The sequence below is a fragment of the Caloenas nicobarica genome, chromosome 4 (genome assembly GCF_036013445.1).
Source record: "Caloenas nicobarica isolate bCalNic1 chromosome 4, bCalNic1.hap1, whole genome shotgun sequence".
Taxonomy (NCBI): domain Eukaryota; kingdom Metazoa; phylum Chordata; class Aves; order Columbiformes; family Columbidae; genus Caloenas; species Caloenas nicobarica.
The window spans coordinates 11643833-11658923 of record NC_088248.1 but is presented as its reverse complement, the minus strand read 5'-3'; the positions used below and the strand labels follow the sequence as shown (position 1 = coordinate 11658923).

At 36.3% G+C, this 15091-nt stretch overlaps 1 protein-coding gene and 1 long non-coding RNA gene across 7 annotated transcripts in view; one reads left to right on the top strand and one right to left on the bottom strand.

Moving 5' to 3' along the window:
* LOC135988417 (uncharacterized) overlaps positions 1 to 15091 on the bottom strand; it is a 67827-nt gene that overhangs the window by 17625 nt on the left and 35111 nt on the right. For 2 of the 5 annotated variants that reach the window (XR_010606145.1, XR_010606147.1), the window contains exons 4-8: positions 14456 to 14579; positions 9101 to 9249; positions 4285 to 4444; positions 3999 to 4136; positions 3220 to 3312 (exon numbers count right to left, since the gene is read on the bottom strand). This is a non-coding gene — a long non-coding RNA (uncharacterized LOC135988417). Of the gene's footprint in view, positions 1 to 3219; positions 3313 to 3998; positions 4137 to 4284; positions 4448 to 9100; positions 9250 to 14455; positions 14580 to 15091 lie in introns of all 5 variants that reach the window. The other 3 variants (XR_010606146.1, XR_010606148.1, XR_010606149.1) reach the window with 3 other exon arrangements.
* Positions 1 to 15091, top strand: part of PRSS12 (serine protease 12) — a 46798-nt gene that overhangs the window by 2628 nt on the left and 29079 nt on the right. The window contains exons 2-4 of one of the 2 annotated variants that reach the window (XM_065634365.1): positions 6382 to 6520; positions 9075 to 9253; positions 11468 to 11618. In XM_065634365.1, the coding sequence (XP_065490437.1) occupies positions 6382 to 6520; positions 9075 to 9253; positions 11468 to 11618 (469 nt within the window). Of the gene's footprint in view, positions 1 to 6381; positions 6521 to 9074; positions 9263 to 11467; positions 11619 to 15091 lie in introns of both variants that reach the window. The other variant, XM_065634364.1, reaches the window with a different exon arrangement.

Sequence of the window (15091 nt, the reverse complement as noted above, 5' to 3'; positions counted from 1 at the left end):
AAGCACCTTTGCAATTATACTATGTGGTACCAGTCTAAATTCAGTTTTATAGTTTAAAATAATAGATTTTGGTGTTTCATTTCCCTCCTTCTAAAATGAGAGACCTCTGGGTAATATTATCTATACATGTCTTTAAAGCAAGTAAACCAAATACATATATATATAACTCACCATGGTTAACCAAGGAAATCCTAGAGGCAAATAAATGAGTACGAGAGTTTCCTATATCCGAAGTCCAGTAGAATTTAGTATTTTAGTTACTGGTAATAACAACTTACCTGTAATGTACTCATGCTTCAAAAGAGAGGCCTACTTTAGCGCCTAGAATCAACTGCTGCCACACAATGTTTACATGGCATGTAGTTACAGTATTCTGCATGCTGTGTTGCTCATGCTGTGTTGCTACATATCTAATTTAAAGCTCTTTGAGTAAAGTGGGTTAACTATATTTCTTTCTTTTACAAAGGGGAAACAAAACAAGAGAGGGTGTCTTTGCCAGAAGTCACACTACTGTTCAGTGGCAGAACAGGAAATTAAATACACATCTCCAGAATCGCCAGAGTGTGGAGTTTTTCCATTTAAATTGCTTGTATCACAGGGTATTTCCACTAATGCAAATCAAATAATGTTTCACTAAACTTTCGTGAGAGAAGAATCAAGCCTCAGGCTCATAGTCTGAACACTAGATTATTGTCCCTACCTGTTATACTATAGTCCAGGCAGTTGTTAGAAGGTCTTTTGGGGTTTTGTTTTTAATAGCATAGAGTTAAAGAAAAAAATATGTGAAAAAATTAAACAGGAATGTCTATATTTTCCTTTTAAGAAGCAGCTCTTCTGAAACCATTCCTATTACATGAGACCCCTCATTTTCTACTGCTCTGTACCACATAGGACAACTGCAGTCCTTTAGAGCCCATTACATTCCTAACACTTCAGTGTATTTTTTCCGAGTCTTAAGCCATTGATCATTGACATGATGAATCTCACTGCTGCAGAGGAACCAATTAAGGACATTACACACTCAATACATACAATATTTATGAAACCTCTAATATAAGGATCCTTGAGTATGCAATAGTGCTATTTGCTGAAGTTCTCATGATAGTTCTTGAAAAGTAGTTCTGATGGATGCACCTTTTTTTCAAGGTTAAAATACCAGGAGAAAATAGTTATAATTTTAGACTAAGAGCAGTGCTGAAGAAAGTGATGGACAACAGCATTCACTGATCGCAGTGAGCATCATCTATAGTTTTGCTGAAGTCAACAGGATGCATTTCTTTGATATTAGCCAGGCCTGATCCTGGAAGAAAAGTTTCCGTTGATTTGAACTAGTGTTAGATTGGTCCTATACTACAGGTAGATTTTTTACAAGTACTTCATGCAAATTGACGAATTAGTTTAATTCTGAAGCTGGGGTAGACTCTTTTATATGTATTGTGAAACATCCCCTAGTGTTCTGAAATACTGTGAGCTGTAATGTGGTTACATGAGATATACAGCATGTATCAAAGGGAGACCCCCCACACTTTATGTTAATTTGGACTCACCTAATTGATTCCAAGGCAAGAGAGATTAATTATGAGTGCAGGGCCTTCCTGTAGTGCTACCTCATGTTGGAACACGTTTTAAACAAAAACAGAAATAAAAATATCTGCTGTTTTTACAGTTTTCCACAATTCAAAATACTTATTTCGCTTTGCTTTAAATCTGCAATTTCAGAGCACCCACACCAGGGCGAAAGGCACAAGCAACTTCTATTTCTGATCCATCTTTACCAAAACAGTATTTAGAGCCAAATTACAAACCTTTGATGTTTATGAAGAAACTACTGGCACACCTTTAGCCAACACCATAAACCCCACTGCTGCAGCACTTACATGTATAGCAAAAGTGGAAGTGATTCCTATTCTATTTGCACACAGTAACAACAATAATTGTTCTCAGTGAAATGTAGAAAATAAAATAGGGTTTGAAGTTACCCAGCAATTCTGGACACGAGAATGGTATAGGAAAAGAGGCCAAGTGCACCACTCATCCTGTTGACAGCACAATTCCTTTGAAGCTCTTCTGCTTTTTGGAGTTAATTAAAAGTTGGCTGAGAGGTTTTCCTCTCCCTTTTTTCCTGTGTGTCTCATCTTGAGCCTATATGGCAGGTGTTATGGAGCAAGTCTCAGCAGCACCCACTGGCTACCCTTACTTCATTGCATTTGCAAGTATAACTTAATCTCTTTTAAACAGTGATAGCAGATAGGAAAGACTCTGACTTGGGCAGATACCAAGGAAACTAAAATTACCCGCTTCTATGTAAACAACATAAATTGACCGTCAGTAACCTCGGCTAGAACATAATTAGAAAAAATTTATACATTTTTTTTGAGTGTATATCAATGAAGGAGTTTCTGTCAAGGCAGTAGATTTGTATTGTTCAGTACAGGGCTGAACTAAGTCTGTTTTAAGACCACAGTATGTGTCCTAGAGCTGCTTAGTAGACCTGCTTTGTGCTCCTGTGCCCTCGTTTCTAATTCTTGTGCTGTCAATTCACCCGTCCTCATCCTGACCAGTGCTAAGGAGGTCATTGAGAGCCGTGGGCAGGATCCCTGTACTCACGTTCCCTGCTTTTGAGCTTGGTGTTGAGACAGTGAAGGTTTGATAAGCACTTCAAGCAGGGGCTTGACACCTTATTTAGTTGGTGGAGGGGGGAAAGAGTGTTTCTTAGAGCATTGCATAAAAGCCAGAGCAGATATTACTGCATTAGCTCTACTCCCAACATCTTTAGTTTTCTTCTGCAACTAAAAGAGCTGAAAACTCATAGTTTCAAAAATTTGAGATGCTACCATATCTACAACTCCAGAATCCTAGAGCTTCTAATACATAGGCTTAAGCCAGATCTCTTTCCTGAGAAATAATCAGATGCTCTTCTCCAGAGCTTCTTGTGCCTTAGGGAGAGCACAGAAGGCACTTGGGCACACATGTTGAGATGCAGTATGGACTAATGGTGTTAAAATTAGCAGTAGAAAACCTGACCAGTGAAATTAAGAATTAACCGGTATCCTTTTAATTATGCGAAATATTAGTTTTCTTGCTGTCTGTAAAGTGTCTCCTGGTCATTTTAACAACACAAATGCTGATTATCTTGCAATTAAGACAATAACACGTTCTAAATAACAAAGTTGAATCATGAGTAATAAATAGATACTTGGTAACACAGTATAAACATACCTGATGGCAGATAATGTTGGTCATCTTGCAATTCCGTATGATCAACTTACATGACACACAGATCTGTGTTTCATTATGAAGTAAAAGTTTTATCTATTGGAAAGAAAAAATAAGCTGTTGAAGTGAAAATCTATATTTTAAAGTTCTGTTGTATTATATGAGATATCTTTCGCTGTCACTAATGTATCTCTCGATCCAGCAAAATAACTAGAAGGGGTCTGAATACCATAACATTTTGAGTGAACTATAGAGCAATAAAGTTCTCATTAGTTTGCTCTTTGATTTTTTTGCTACATAATTATTACTCGTCATGAGATATAGGTTGACACATACTTCAAAGTGCATAGGAAACAAAAAATACTGTGTCATTTTACTCTTGTTGGATACAGTGCTTAAATACTGAGCTAGAAACACTGAGAATGGACTTAGAAAAATATAGTAGAGATAGTAACCTTTCAGAGGGTTTTCAATTCTGACTTTTCTTTAAAAAAATAATTTTATTTATTGTTTTGCTTGAGGAGAGAATGCTGGATTTTGCCCTTAATGCTTTAGGTTAATCATAGCTGTAGAAATCAACACTGTCCTATGAGGGGAGTGGTGAGTCAATGCAAGCAGCATGTTAGAATTATTATACCATATATTCAGCTACCTGTATTAAACAGCAGGCATAATAAAAGGTTTAATATCAGTTACATGTACTAACAGGCTTTCTTTTTATTTCTTTCTAGATTAAATTATCAGGTGAAAATCAGAAATAATTTAAATTTGTTAAAAATTACCTTTAACAATCATCCTCTGTGTTTTCTATCTGATAGAAGCTGGTTCTTCATCATATTTTCTTGTGAGATGAACAGAGGTCTGTTTTGAATGGTACTGTCTTTCATAAAACATCGGTGTTCCTATAAGCAGCTGTAAATCTAGAGGAAAAAGGCAAACCAAAATATTTTGTTGTGACATTAGATTAATATTTTAAAAATCCCTCATTTCTAGTTTTTATCTATGTCTTTTCCCACAGGCACAATGACATAAGGCACTGTCCTTTCTAGTCATTTTTCCCTTCCTTACCGACTGATCCCAGTAGTGTCTTTTCCCACTTGAACAGGGACCACATGTCACCCAGGGTTCTTAAGGCGAGTGAGTGGCCAGGGAAAGGCTGTTTTCCTTGCTTAATGGTACATGTCCACAGTGAGAACTCTGTGCTTTTCAAACTTCTTTCCTGAGGCTTCTACTGGAGAGGCAAAGGATTTAAAATTTATTTAATTTTTAACTGTTGGTAAAAGAGTGTCCGATGTGCAAAAGTTCTCTCTTGTGCTATCTTTTGCTCTGTGTACATAAATAAATTCTTCCATTGTTGTCATTGGGAATTCTGTAAATACAGAAAGTGAGCCAAATTCTGCCATGGAAACCTTAGAGGAGAATCTTATTCTTCAAGTACTCCCTTATTCAAACAGTTGAATAGAAATATTGTGTAATGTGTACTCAGGAAACACTGTATTGATTTCAGTAGGTGTCATGCAAGACTGTAAGCAATCATGTACAAGCATAAACTTATTTTTGGAGATGACATCTTCAAATTGCTTTCTGCTATGTCAGGAATCACTTTGCTATGACTGCAGTTGGTGTTTCAAGTGAAAATAATAGTCTATACAAAAGTCTGGTGAATACCAGAAATAAACAAAATTCCAGACTGTCTGTATGTGACAGAAAAACACAAAGAGAAAAATTATAAAGACAGATAAACAATGTGCAACATGTCTCCAGTATTGTTATAGTTAACTCATTAATGATCCTCTGTTCTGGATGATAGTTCACTCTCTAACATGAGTTGAATAAATTTTGTTTGTAATTTACTGCACAGTAAGCTACTGCAGAGAAAGTAAACAGGAGGCAAAAAGGAACACAGAAAGTTTGAGGTTAATTAATTCCTCGAGTTATTTGGCAGTTGTTTGGCTTGGTGGTTTTATAAAATACACTGAACTAAATTAAAACCAGGACATAATCTGAGTAAAAGCTGAGAAGAAAAATGGATCTACTTATATTGTTATTATTATTTACAAATACACGAACACACATACAGTGAAGTACAGGCACAAACACCGCTTTCTCCCATTGCAAAAAACTCTGCAAGCTGGATGATGGTGTAGCTTCTAATTTTAAGTAGATCACCGAGCAGAGACAGACGAATTAACTGAGATTTCAGGCAATAGTAATGCATACAATTAGGCTGTGTTTGATAATTTAACATAAATGCATTCTTGTTGAATTACTGCTCTGTTATGACTAGTTTTTCTGCTTCTGTAGAGTTGTACCTATGACCAGCTTTTTCCCACCTTTACCAGTGGCACTTGGCTGCCTTGTATAGCAGGCGTGTCTGGCACCTCAAGTAAAACTACTGTAATACAAAAATGCAAAATCTATTATAATTTTATTGCATTTATGTGTTCTGTAGTTCTCAAGAAGCATACTCCCCCCTACACACACTTTTAGGTGATTTCTCGTGTTTTTAGCTTGGTTTGTCTGAGAATTTGGTAAAGACCACTCATTAATTAATAGAACTACATCCAATGTTTTCCTGTCTGAGAACAAGTACGAACAAATGCATTCCTTTGGCTAAAATAAACTGCTGACATCCATGACATGCATAATGTTACATGGGTCAGAGCAAGAGCTATGCAATCCGTGTGGTTGTTTTCTGCTTCCTTTAAATCAAATGGAATCATGTGGAAGATAAACGTATAGCACTCATCTATCTATATATATATATATATATACACACACACTTTTTCCTCATTTGGGTAGAGGTAACCACATTTAAATAATTATGTGTAGTCTGTACATACTTTCTTTTGGGTTAGATCTTTAACTAAATTGCAGCATCAGAAGGATCAGAAATGTGATATTATTCCAGTACAAAAAGCAAAATGTTTTCCTGATGGGAAAAATGAGGTTATCTGCTTGTATGTCACTGTATCAGAATGTTAGGTGTGCCAGAGTGCTGCTTAGAAGCAGCTCACCCAAAGAGCATGAAGTAAGATGGTAATAAATGAAATGGGAATTCTCTCTGCAGATGGGAAATCAGGTTCAGAGTCTTTTGTGTAGCATGCATTACCTGAGCGATAGAACATCTTGGAGGCTTAATTTTTTATTTTTTTTTTTAACCAGGGTCAGTGAGACTCCAGGGTGGCAAGAATGAGTTTGAAGGTATAGTGGAGGTTTATTTGAATGGAATCTGGGGAACAATCTGTGGGAGCCATTGGGACAATAACGATGCAACAGTCATATGTCGACAGCTTGCACTTGGGTAAGTTTCAGTCTGACTAAAAAGTCAACTTTTTAAAATGATGTTTCAGTATAAAGGACAATATATTTTGCAAATCCTGAGGGCTTTTTATGTTTTCTGATTGGTTTTTTTGTTTGAAAGTTGGTGAATGATAAAGTTGTTCTCCCTGGAATCCTTCGCTTGCCTCAATTGTGTTGTACTTCAAAGAGGTTGCTGTGAGAATCAGTAATTCATCTGAAAGCTGGATGTGGGATCTGGAGAAGAGCAGGCCCAGGGTAGATGCTACACTTGCGAAGTGAAAACTATGAACAGGTTAGAAAGGATTAGGACAAACAAAAAATGCTTTACTAGACCATCTGGGAGATGTACATGAGGGCAGAAATAGGAGGTCTGATCCTGATCTCACTTATGTAACTGTCAATTAAGAACAGCTCCAGTAAGGTTACTGAATCTATAAAAATGTAAATGTGGCCAGAATTAGGGTCCTAATAATAGGAAAATTCCTAGTTCTCAGGAGCATAAGGTTACCCTGGTAAACATCCATTCCATCAGGACAAAAACATCTGGGACTCATCCTAGGTTTTTGGAAAATGTGGTATTTTTGTTGTGCACATCTTCATGTAACTAGATAATCTGTATGGTTTACTTGCAGAGTTGCACTTGGGTTACAAAATCCCAAACCAGGCAAGTTTTGCAGCTTTACATTTTCATGGAAACGTTTTACAGAGTTATAGTAATATTGAACAGGTTGAAAGTCCCTGCATTGTGCTAACAGCTCACTGTCCACATTGACCACTAATTCACACTGTTGTCAGAACGCAGATAATCATCTGGAAACCTTAACATAATTTGATCATTCAACTCTAGATAAATGCCTACAGTGATGCTGCAATTGAAATAGTAAGATGAAACTGAGGTAAGGAAGAAAATGTCCATATCAAAAGGGAGTTTTAAAAATAAAATATAATTTCAGCTTCTAGAAAATCAATGCTGTTCAAGTTAGGCAACCAAATTACATGAACACCCTCCCTTAGCACTCTGTTCAGCTTGCACTTTCTCAATAAAGCAGTATGGCTGGCTTTATTGCCTTTCTAACACTGCTTTGAATTACATATCAAAGTAGTGATTTTGTTTGCTACAAGTAGTAGGGAACTTTCATAGCATATTTGCACTGTGACATTCCTAATGATTATTCCACTTTTTAAGACTGCTAGCCAGACCTAAATCTAAGCCGTTTTATAATGTTCAGTACTAATCTGGACACACCGTGCCAACTTATAAAAATATGAGGATTAGATGAGATAAAAGTTCAGCCATCTGGAGGCTGTGATTTTGCTTATGACTTCAGCTGTCTACGTGCAATGTCTCCTTTCTTTATTTTCATAGAATCATAGAATAGTTTGGGTTGGAAGGGAACTTCAACGGTCATCTAGTCCAACCCCCCTTCAACTAGATCAGGTTGCTCAGAGCCCCATCCAGCCTGGCCTTGAATGTTTCCAGGGATGGGGCATCTATAGCCTCTCTGGGAACCCCATTCCAGTGTTTCACCACCCTTATAAGGAAAAAAAATCTGAATCTACTTTCTTTTATTTTAAGACAATTGCCCCTTGCCCTATCCTAACAGGCCCTACCAAAAAGTCTGTCTGCAACAGACTTTAAGTTCTTTTTGCCTTCTGTACCCTAAACATTTCAGTTGAACATGACTTCTATTAGCAAAAGTAGTTCAGTGGTATGGGTGAATGGTTTTGTCTTTTCAACAGAAATGGCTTAAATCTGAATTCAGGCCAAGCTCCCCCACCCCCAGACAAACAGTAGTTGATAGTCTTGGTTATCACAAGTGTTTGGCAGATATTTGGATCTATATATAATACCACAGGTGAATTTACTAGATATTATTGGTGCTTTTTAGGTGCTTCCATCTACCTGTTCCTTTGATTTTACAATATTTGGACTTTAGTCTTAGTTTAATTTTGTTGGACATTATATGGAAGAAAAGATGGCTCAATAATTGTCTCTGTAGATTCAGTACAGGAAAGAAATGAAGCTGTTTATAAATATTCTGGATGGATGGGAATGGCTGAAAAGAGAATATTGGACACAGGTCTTGATCTAATGGAGTATGAGGTGGTTTCACTGCCCCATGGTCACAACTATATCATATGATATGTGTATGGGCAGAGCACTGATATGTTTTAATGAAGTAAAGGAGAGGATAAGGGTGAAAGGCATCACCTCTCCTGGAAGTATAACTGCAGCGGGATGATACTGTAGATTCACCTATGGACTGAGGACTCTGTGTTGATTTTTGTAATTAAGAACCATGGGAGCAGGAATGTGGCTGGCCCACAGCAATACAGGCCGTTGTAGTAAAATATCCCACAACAAAGTGGTGAGAACTGGGTCACATCTGTTACTTTTCTGTGTGCAGAAGATAATGCTGAACTGTATGAAAATGTGATGGATTTATACTGTTGAAGAAAGTCCTTTCTCTTCTAGTCCAAGATTTATACATGAGAAAATGTTCCACTTCCATTCTTCCCACTCTAATTTCCTATCCTGATTATTCTTCTTACAGTGAAAAAGGTACAGCAAAACACATACCATTTTCTGCACTGGGACTTATTCCTGTTCACTGGAGTGAAGTGCGTTGTCGTGGTGATGAAGAAACTATACTGTTATGTGAAAAAGACATCTGGCAGGATGGAACATGTCCTCAAAAAATGGCAGCTGCTGTCACATGTAGCTCTTCCCTGGGTAAAAAAAGTACATATGGTTTGGTTAACTCCTTACCTTATTTAAAGAGAAGTAGTAATAATTACTTATTATTAAATCAGAAAAAAATATTAAGACTTCTTGGAACAGGAAATGAAACAGATTGAACCACTGCATCATTAACTGTTTCAAATCCCTCTACGCTGTGCGAGTAGCAACTAGCTGAACCACCTTTTATCTTTCCATAATCAACAAGCAAATTGTTACTTTGAGATGTAGGTTGTGAGAAAGGGAGAAGCAGCAAGAATCTCCAGCTGTAAAAGTAGGATTGTTTCCCCCACATTTTAAAAACATTTGTTTATTTACTCAATCACTCAGAGGTTGTCTTTGGTAGCTATATATGCTACATATCAGTTTGTTAGCTTTTCTTGAACAATAGGGAGGAGCAGCAATTTCACAAACAGGGTATGCCTTCTCCTTTTGTATGCAAGTTTTGGGATGACGCTCCATATTGTAAATGTGGATGACATTCCATACTGTAAATGTGGATGACATCCCACAAGGAACTGCAGAGTTTTTGTCCTGTTCTGTGTACATTTAAAACAGGTCCAAGGTCTTTCTAGCTGAAGATTTCTCCCTCAGACATCTCTCACACAAGTTAAAACAATATTTTAGAAAAAAAAATTACTATTAATGCTTTTAAGATATTTCAGATTATTTTAATCAACATGATGAACAACAACCAAATGGGCAGTTATGCCATCAGGTTTAAGATATTGCTACCTGAAGGCAGGCCAGGCTGGCAGCACTGCCGAGCTGCAATGGCAATCTCTTCAGCTGTAACCAAACCAGGTACGGCTGCAGCCAGCCCTGTGCTGCCTGCCCTTCCTCTCCTACTTACATTCCTATCCAAAGGCAGATGCATTTTTGTCCTAAAGCTCCACTATATGAGGAATATTTTGATAAATTATTTTTTAAAAGTCATTTTGGCCTTAATTTAGAAAACAATAATATAGAGGGAAGGGAGATTCTTTTTAAGCTAGGAGTCAAGTTGAAGGACCGAAGCAAGAGAAATAGTTTTGCCTAAAGAAAAGGAAAACTATAAATTTGCAAGTTATACTTCAGATCATAAGGTTTGTCTTCTGTTTCTAGACATTTTCACCAGAAAACTTAGTTTTGCTTAGATAAATTTATTAAAGGACTGTCGTCTGTTTCAATGCTGAAAGGAAGTTTATCAGTAATTTAAAGTCCAGGATATCTGAAATAAATTAAATTTATCCCAAGATTCATCAGACTAGATGAAGTGTTCAAGTTTTACAGTTTCTACTGCAACTAGCCTTTTAAAATAATAACGAAAAAAACAGATTCCATACCACTGAAATAGTAAGATGAACTTGGAGAAATACACTCATTTTTGTTTTTTGGTTTTTGTTTGGGTTTGTTTGTTTTTTGTTTGTGGGGGTTTTGTTTGTTTGTTTGTTTTTTGTTTTTGCTTTTTTGGTAAGCCAAGAAATAGACAAAATAGTAGCATTAATTGCTTGGAAGGTCTACACAAAAATTAATCACATTTTAAATCATTCAGATGTCAGATATGGTAAAGCTTTAAAATAACCTTTTAAACATAGGAGTGATTATTTTTAATATGGTTTTAAGCTCTTTCTGTTATTATAGCTTTATGCAGAAGTGATGCTTTAAAGACTATTTCTTGCTGGACCAGAAAATGGCTAATTATTTGAAAAGACCAAAAATCAAACCGTGTCTCAGAAATGCGAAGGGAACAATATACTCTATTTCACTACTCTGAGTAGAATTACCAAGAGAATGAGAAAACACGAGGATGAATTTCTGCTTGTGTGGCAATGAAAGAATTTTTGCCTCTTGTTTCAGATTTTACCCTCCAGGACCAAGCCTATACAGAGACAATTTTGCTCGTACTGGTAGAAATGCAACTGTACTGACTGAGTGTAGTATTTGGCCTTACAGCCCTAAGTATCTGTGAACACTGTGACATTTAAGTAACTCAAGATCAGTGTGGTTACTTGTCTGTATAATATTCTTCAGATACTGAGAGCGGAGCTTAGGGGAAATAATTTCTAACAAGTTTAATTTCAGGTTTTACATCTGACTAGAAAAAATAAAGCGTGGTTCTTGAGCAGTGTCAGAGAAACCATTAAGACATCTCTTTTTTTTCCTTACTATCAGGATAACATTTTGGGAAAAAAATGATATTTTCCTATATTCTGTGTTTGATCGCAGCCTCTGTCTTTACTCCGATCCGTCTGGCTGGTGGGAACAATGCTCATGAAGGAAGAGTAGAAGTCTACCATGCTGGCCAGTGGGGAACTGTCTGTGATGATCAGTGGGATGATGCAGATGCTGAAGTTGTCTGTCGGCAGCTTGGCCTTGGGTTTGTTTTTCTACATATTTTCTACTCCAGCAACAAAGCAGAAGAGTTAGTCAGATACATAGCCTGGAGTTGTCAAAAGATGCTCCTTTAAAATCACACTACTACTTTGAAGCAGCAAGTAAGTTTATTTATAGAAGGTTCAGGTACAGTGCCAATACTTTAAAGTTCCTGGAACTCTGATTTGTAGGATCCAGTTTTCAGTGTCATATGATAACAGCAATTTTGTCTGTAGGACAGACAAAGGATCTGTCTCAGAATAAATTCTGGCTTTCTAGTGAAAACTCATTACAATTTCAGTGAAGTTTCAATCAAAAACCCTACATGAAAAAAGAGAAGTTGCTTTGACTGTTAAAATCCTTACATCCATTTTACTACGGAGTCCAACAGCCTCCTTGCTTTGGGATAAGAGCACAGCTTTGTCAGAAAGGATGTGGTTTTTGACACGCCTGTGAGAATCTTTCAAGATTTAAGTCACAAGTCTCTGTAGGTAGTCAGTTTGCATGTACTGAGTAGAGACCCATTTGAAGTTTTGACAGTTAAGGTTGTCAGTGATTCTTTCTGAATTAAGCATGGTCCATAATACAGTCAAAGCAGCAGAACAGGATTTTCTTGCTCCCCTTCTGAACAGCTGGGGGTGATCTCAATACCACACAGAAGATAAGTATTCAATATTTGAGGAAAGATGCTGCAGAAGTGGGAGGCAAAGAGCAGAATTGCTGGATCGGAGAGGAAGCAGATGGCAACAACTGGAATGGAAGGCGGTGAGTTGGAGAGGGAAAGAACTAGGAGCAAGATGCAGAGAAGATACTAAGATGTAAACCCAAGGTGGAGAAGGGGATTATGTCTGAGACAGACTGGATGAGAACTAAGCAGGTCAGTGCAGAGGAGACTGGAACAGAATTTGCCTGTTCAACCCTGCTGGGATTACAGTGAATTAAAGGAAGTGGCATTGAAGGTAGCAAGCTCTGTGGTGTTAATGGGTGGCCCCCAGAATGTACGTATTTGGAAACTGAAACTGAGGGTTTGGACTGCTGGTTCCTTCCAGGTTAGCTCAAAAGGCTGAGAACTATGGAGTACTTACAAAACTTGTAGATCTCCTGGTGAGCCATATGAGAATCAACATGCTCCTGACATCAGATTTTCATTTTTCCTCAGTTTATTTTATGCTATATAAGTATTTCTATATTCCTGTACATTTTCAATTGGGAATGCCTAATAGAAAGTCTGTCTTCTTGTAGGCTTTTTCAGCTTTTGAATTGGGCCACAATTAATAAGTTTGGGGAGTTACTAAGATATGCTTTACATTTCTCTATACTAATGACGAATGTCATGCTCTTAACATGCCTTCTTGCTGATTACAGTAAAACATTTGATTACCCATATTTAATGTTCAGAAACTGCAGTTCTGAGATGCTTCTAATTTGATTTGTTTTTCTGAGTTAATAAATTATATTAAGATGGTGCTAAGTCTTTTTGAAATATGCCTAGAGATTTACAGAATTTCTCAAGTAATCAAGAAGTCTTGACAAATGTGCTCATTGCTATGAAGTGAAATGTTACCAACAGTGGCAGTAAAGCAATTATGAAGCAATAATCTAAACTTGCATGCTGTTAATCAATCTGGAAATGTGCCACAAATTGTAAAAGTAAAGCATCTCAGTAAGTAGCTTCCCCCACCCTTTCAGCTTTTCTGTAGCACTCCTATAAAATTTCAGAATATTAATCTGCCATTAATAGGTGAAAAATAATGATAATTTATTTTATTTTTTGGTTTCATAAATACTTTTTGCTTGATAAAAATTGCCGTTGTTATAGTGATGGGATGTGTGGTCTCTGCTTTATTAGAACTCCAGAGAATATTACTAGATTATGGTATAATTTGTTTTCAACATTCAGAGTAGTCAAGTATTATCTCTTTGATTTCTGCCAGCTTCTTAATGAATAAGGATCTTTTCTAACACTTTCTGTATATTTGTACCAGTATCAGTATTAAAAAAAAAAAATAGAAGCTATGTACAAGAACTTCCTTTTTGTGTAAAGTCTGTACATATGCAAATACTACTCAATAAATGAAGATAATTTGTTTTATATGTATAAATGGTCCAAAGTACAATCATCTTAAAAACTATCAGTAAACCAGGCTTTCTGTAATAAGCCTATAACATAGGGTAATATTAATAAAAATAGTTCTCTTGAAAGTAGGCTCTTCAGTCCATATTTATTCAATTCTACAAAAATAGCCTGAAGTGCCGAGAACTCACACAGCCTATCTTGGTACATCAGAAAGGTACACTGGAAAACCAAGACATTTTTTTAATTTAGATGCTTCAATATAAATGGCATACCTAGATTTAAAATAGGATTACCATTAGTGTATCCTATGGATTATATTTTCTTAGTTTATTATTAATATATAGTCATTCACAATGTCAGCCAGTTTGAAAAGCAGCTCTTTATGAAATATAAGAAATGGAGGGCTTGGGCTCTTTTTCTCATTACAAGCATTGCAAAATACAAGTGTTCAGTGAATTAATGCTACACATAAAAATGCACAGTTACTTCAACTAAATGAAAGAACAGTAATGGCAATCAGGAAATGCTTGCAAAGTTCAGGGAAAAACATAATTTCCAGTCTATTGAAATCCTTCTTGGCATTGCTAAAGGAAAAAAAATAGAGCAAGATATCTGTTAATATGTTATTTGGAATTAGGAAGGTCCTTCAGAAGAAAAGGTAAAGTCTAATTAAAAATCTTTCTTAAAAATAAGGTATTAACTTCAGACGGAAGCGTTTTGCTAAAATGTTGCTTGCTGAGTGAGGATATTTTTGGTTTGCTTACCTGCTTCTCTGAAGCAATCACAGACTATAACTACTTCTCCCTGCTGAGTAAATAAGACATTCTTTTTGATACTTTCCATGTTCTCCACCACTTGAATGAGGCATCTGGTCATCAGAGAAACAGTCTGAAAATTAACAGTGTGTTTTCAAGATTAATGAAGCACATAAAGTTGAAAATATTTTTTTTAAAATTATGTTAAACAAAATGGAAATGCAAACCAGGTTATTTAATTTTGCTTTCTTGTGTGTGCTTTTGTCTACTGAGCACTATCATCTACACAGCGTCCACCATGAATTTTCACATCCTTCCTTTTTATAAAACTTTTTCCTGATCTTAATTTAATTTTATAAGCCTCTTATTGGTGTTATTTTTCCCATATCCCTTTACTGTTTATCAAGAATTTGTATGGTTGCTAACTGTAAATTTAGTATTATTTTCCTTTTAAAAAAAGAGAGAACAGAGGTTGTTACATATTTATACAAAGCATTAGAGATGAAATCCCCATCTATGTAAATCCATACATGGATTAATGACTCAGTGCCTTAAAAATATGAACTACTGCAATTTACATTAACAAACAAAATCACAGCAAAGTACTATTCTGACACACAGTTGCAAAAGCCAGTTAAGACTTCT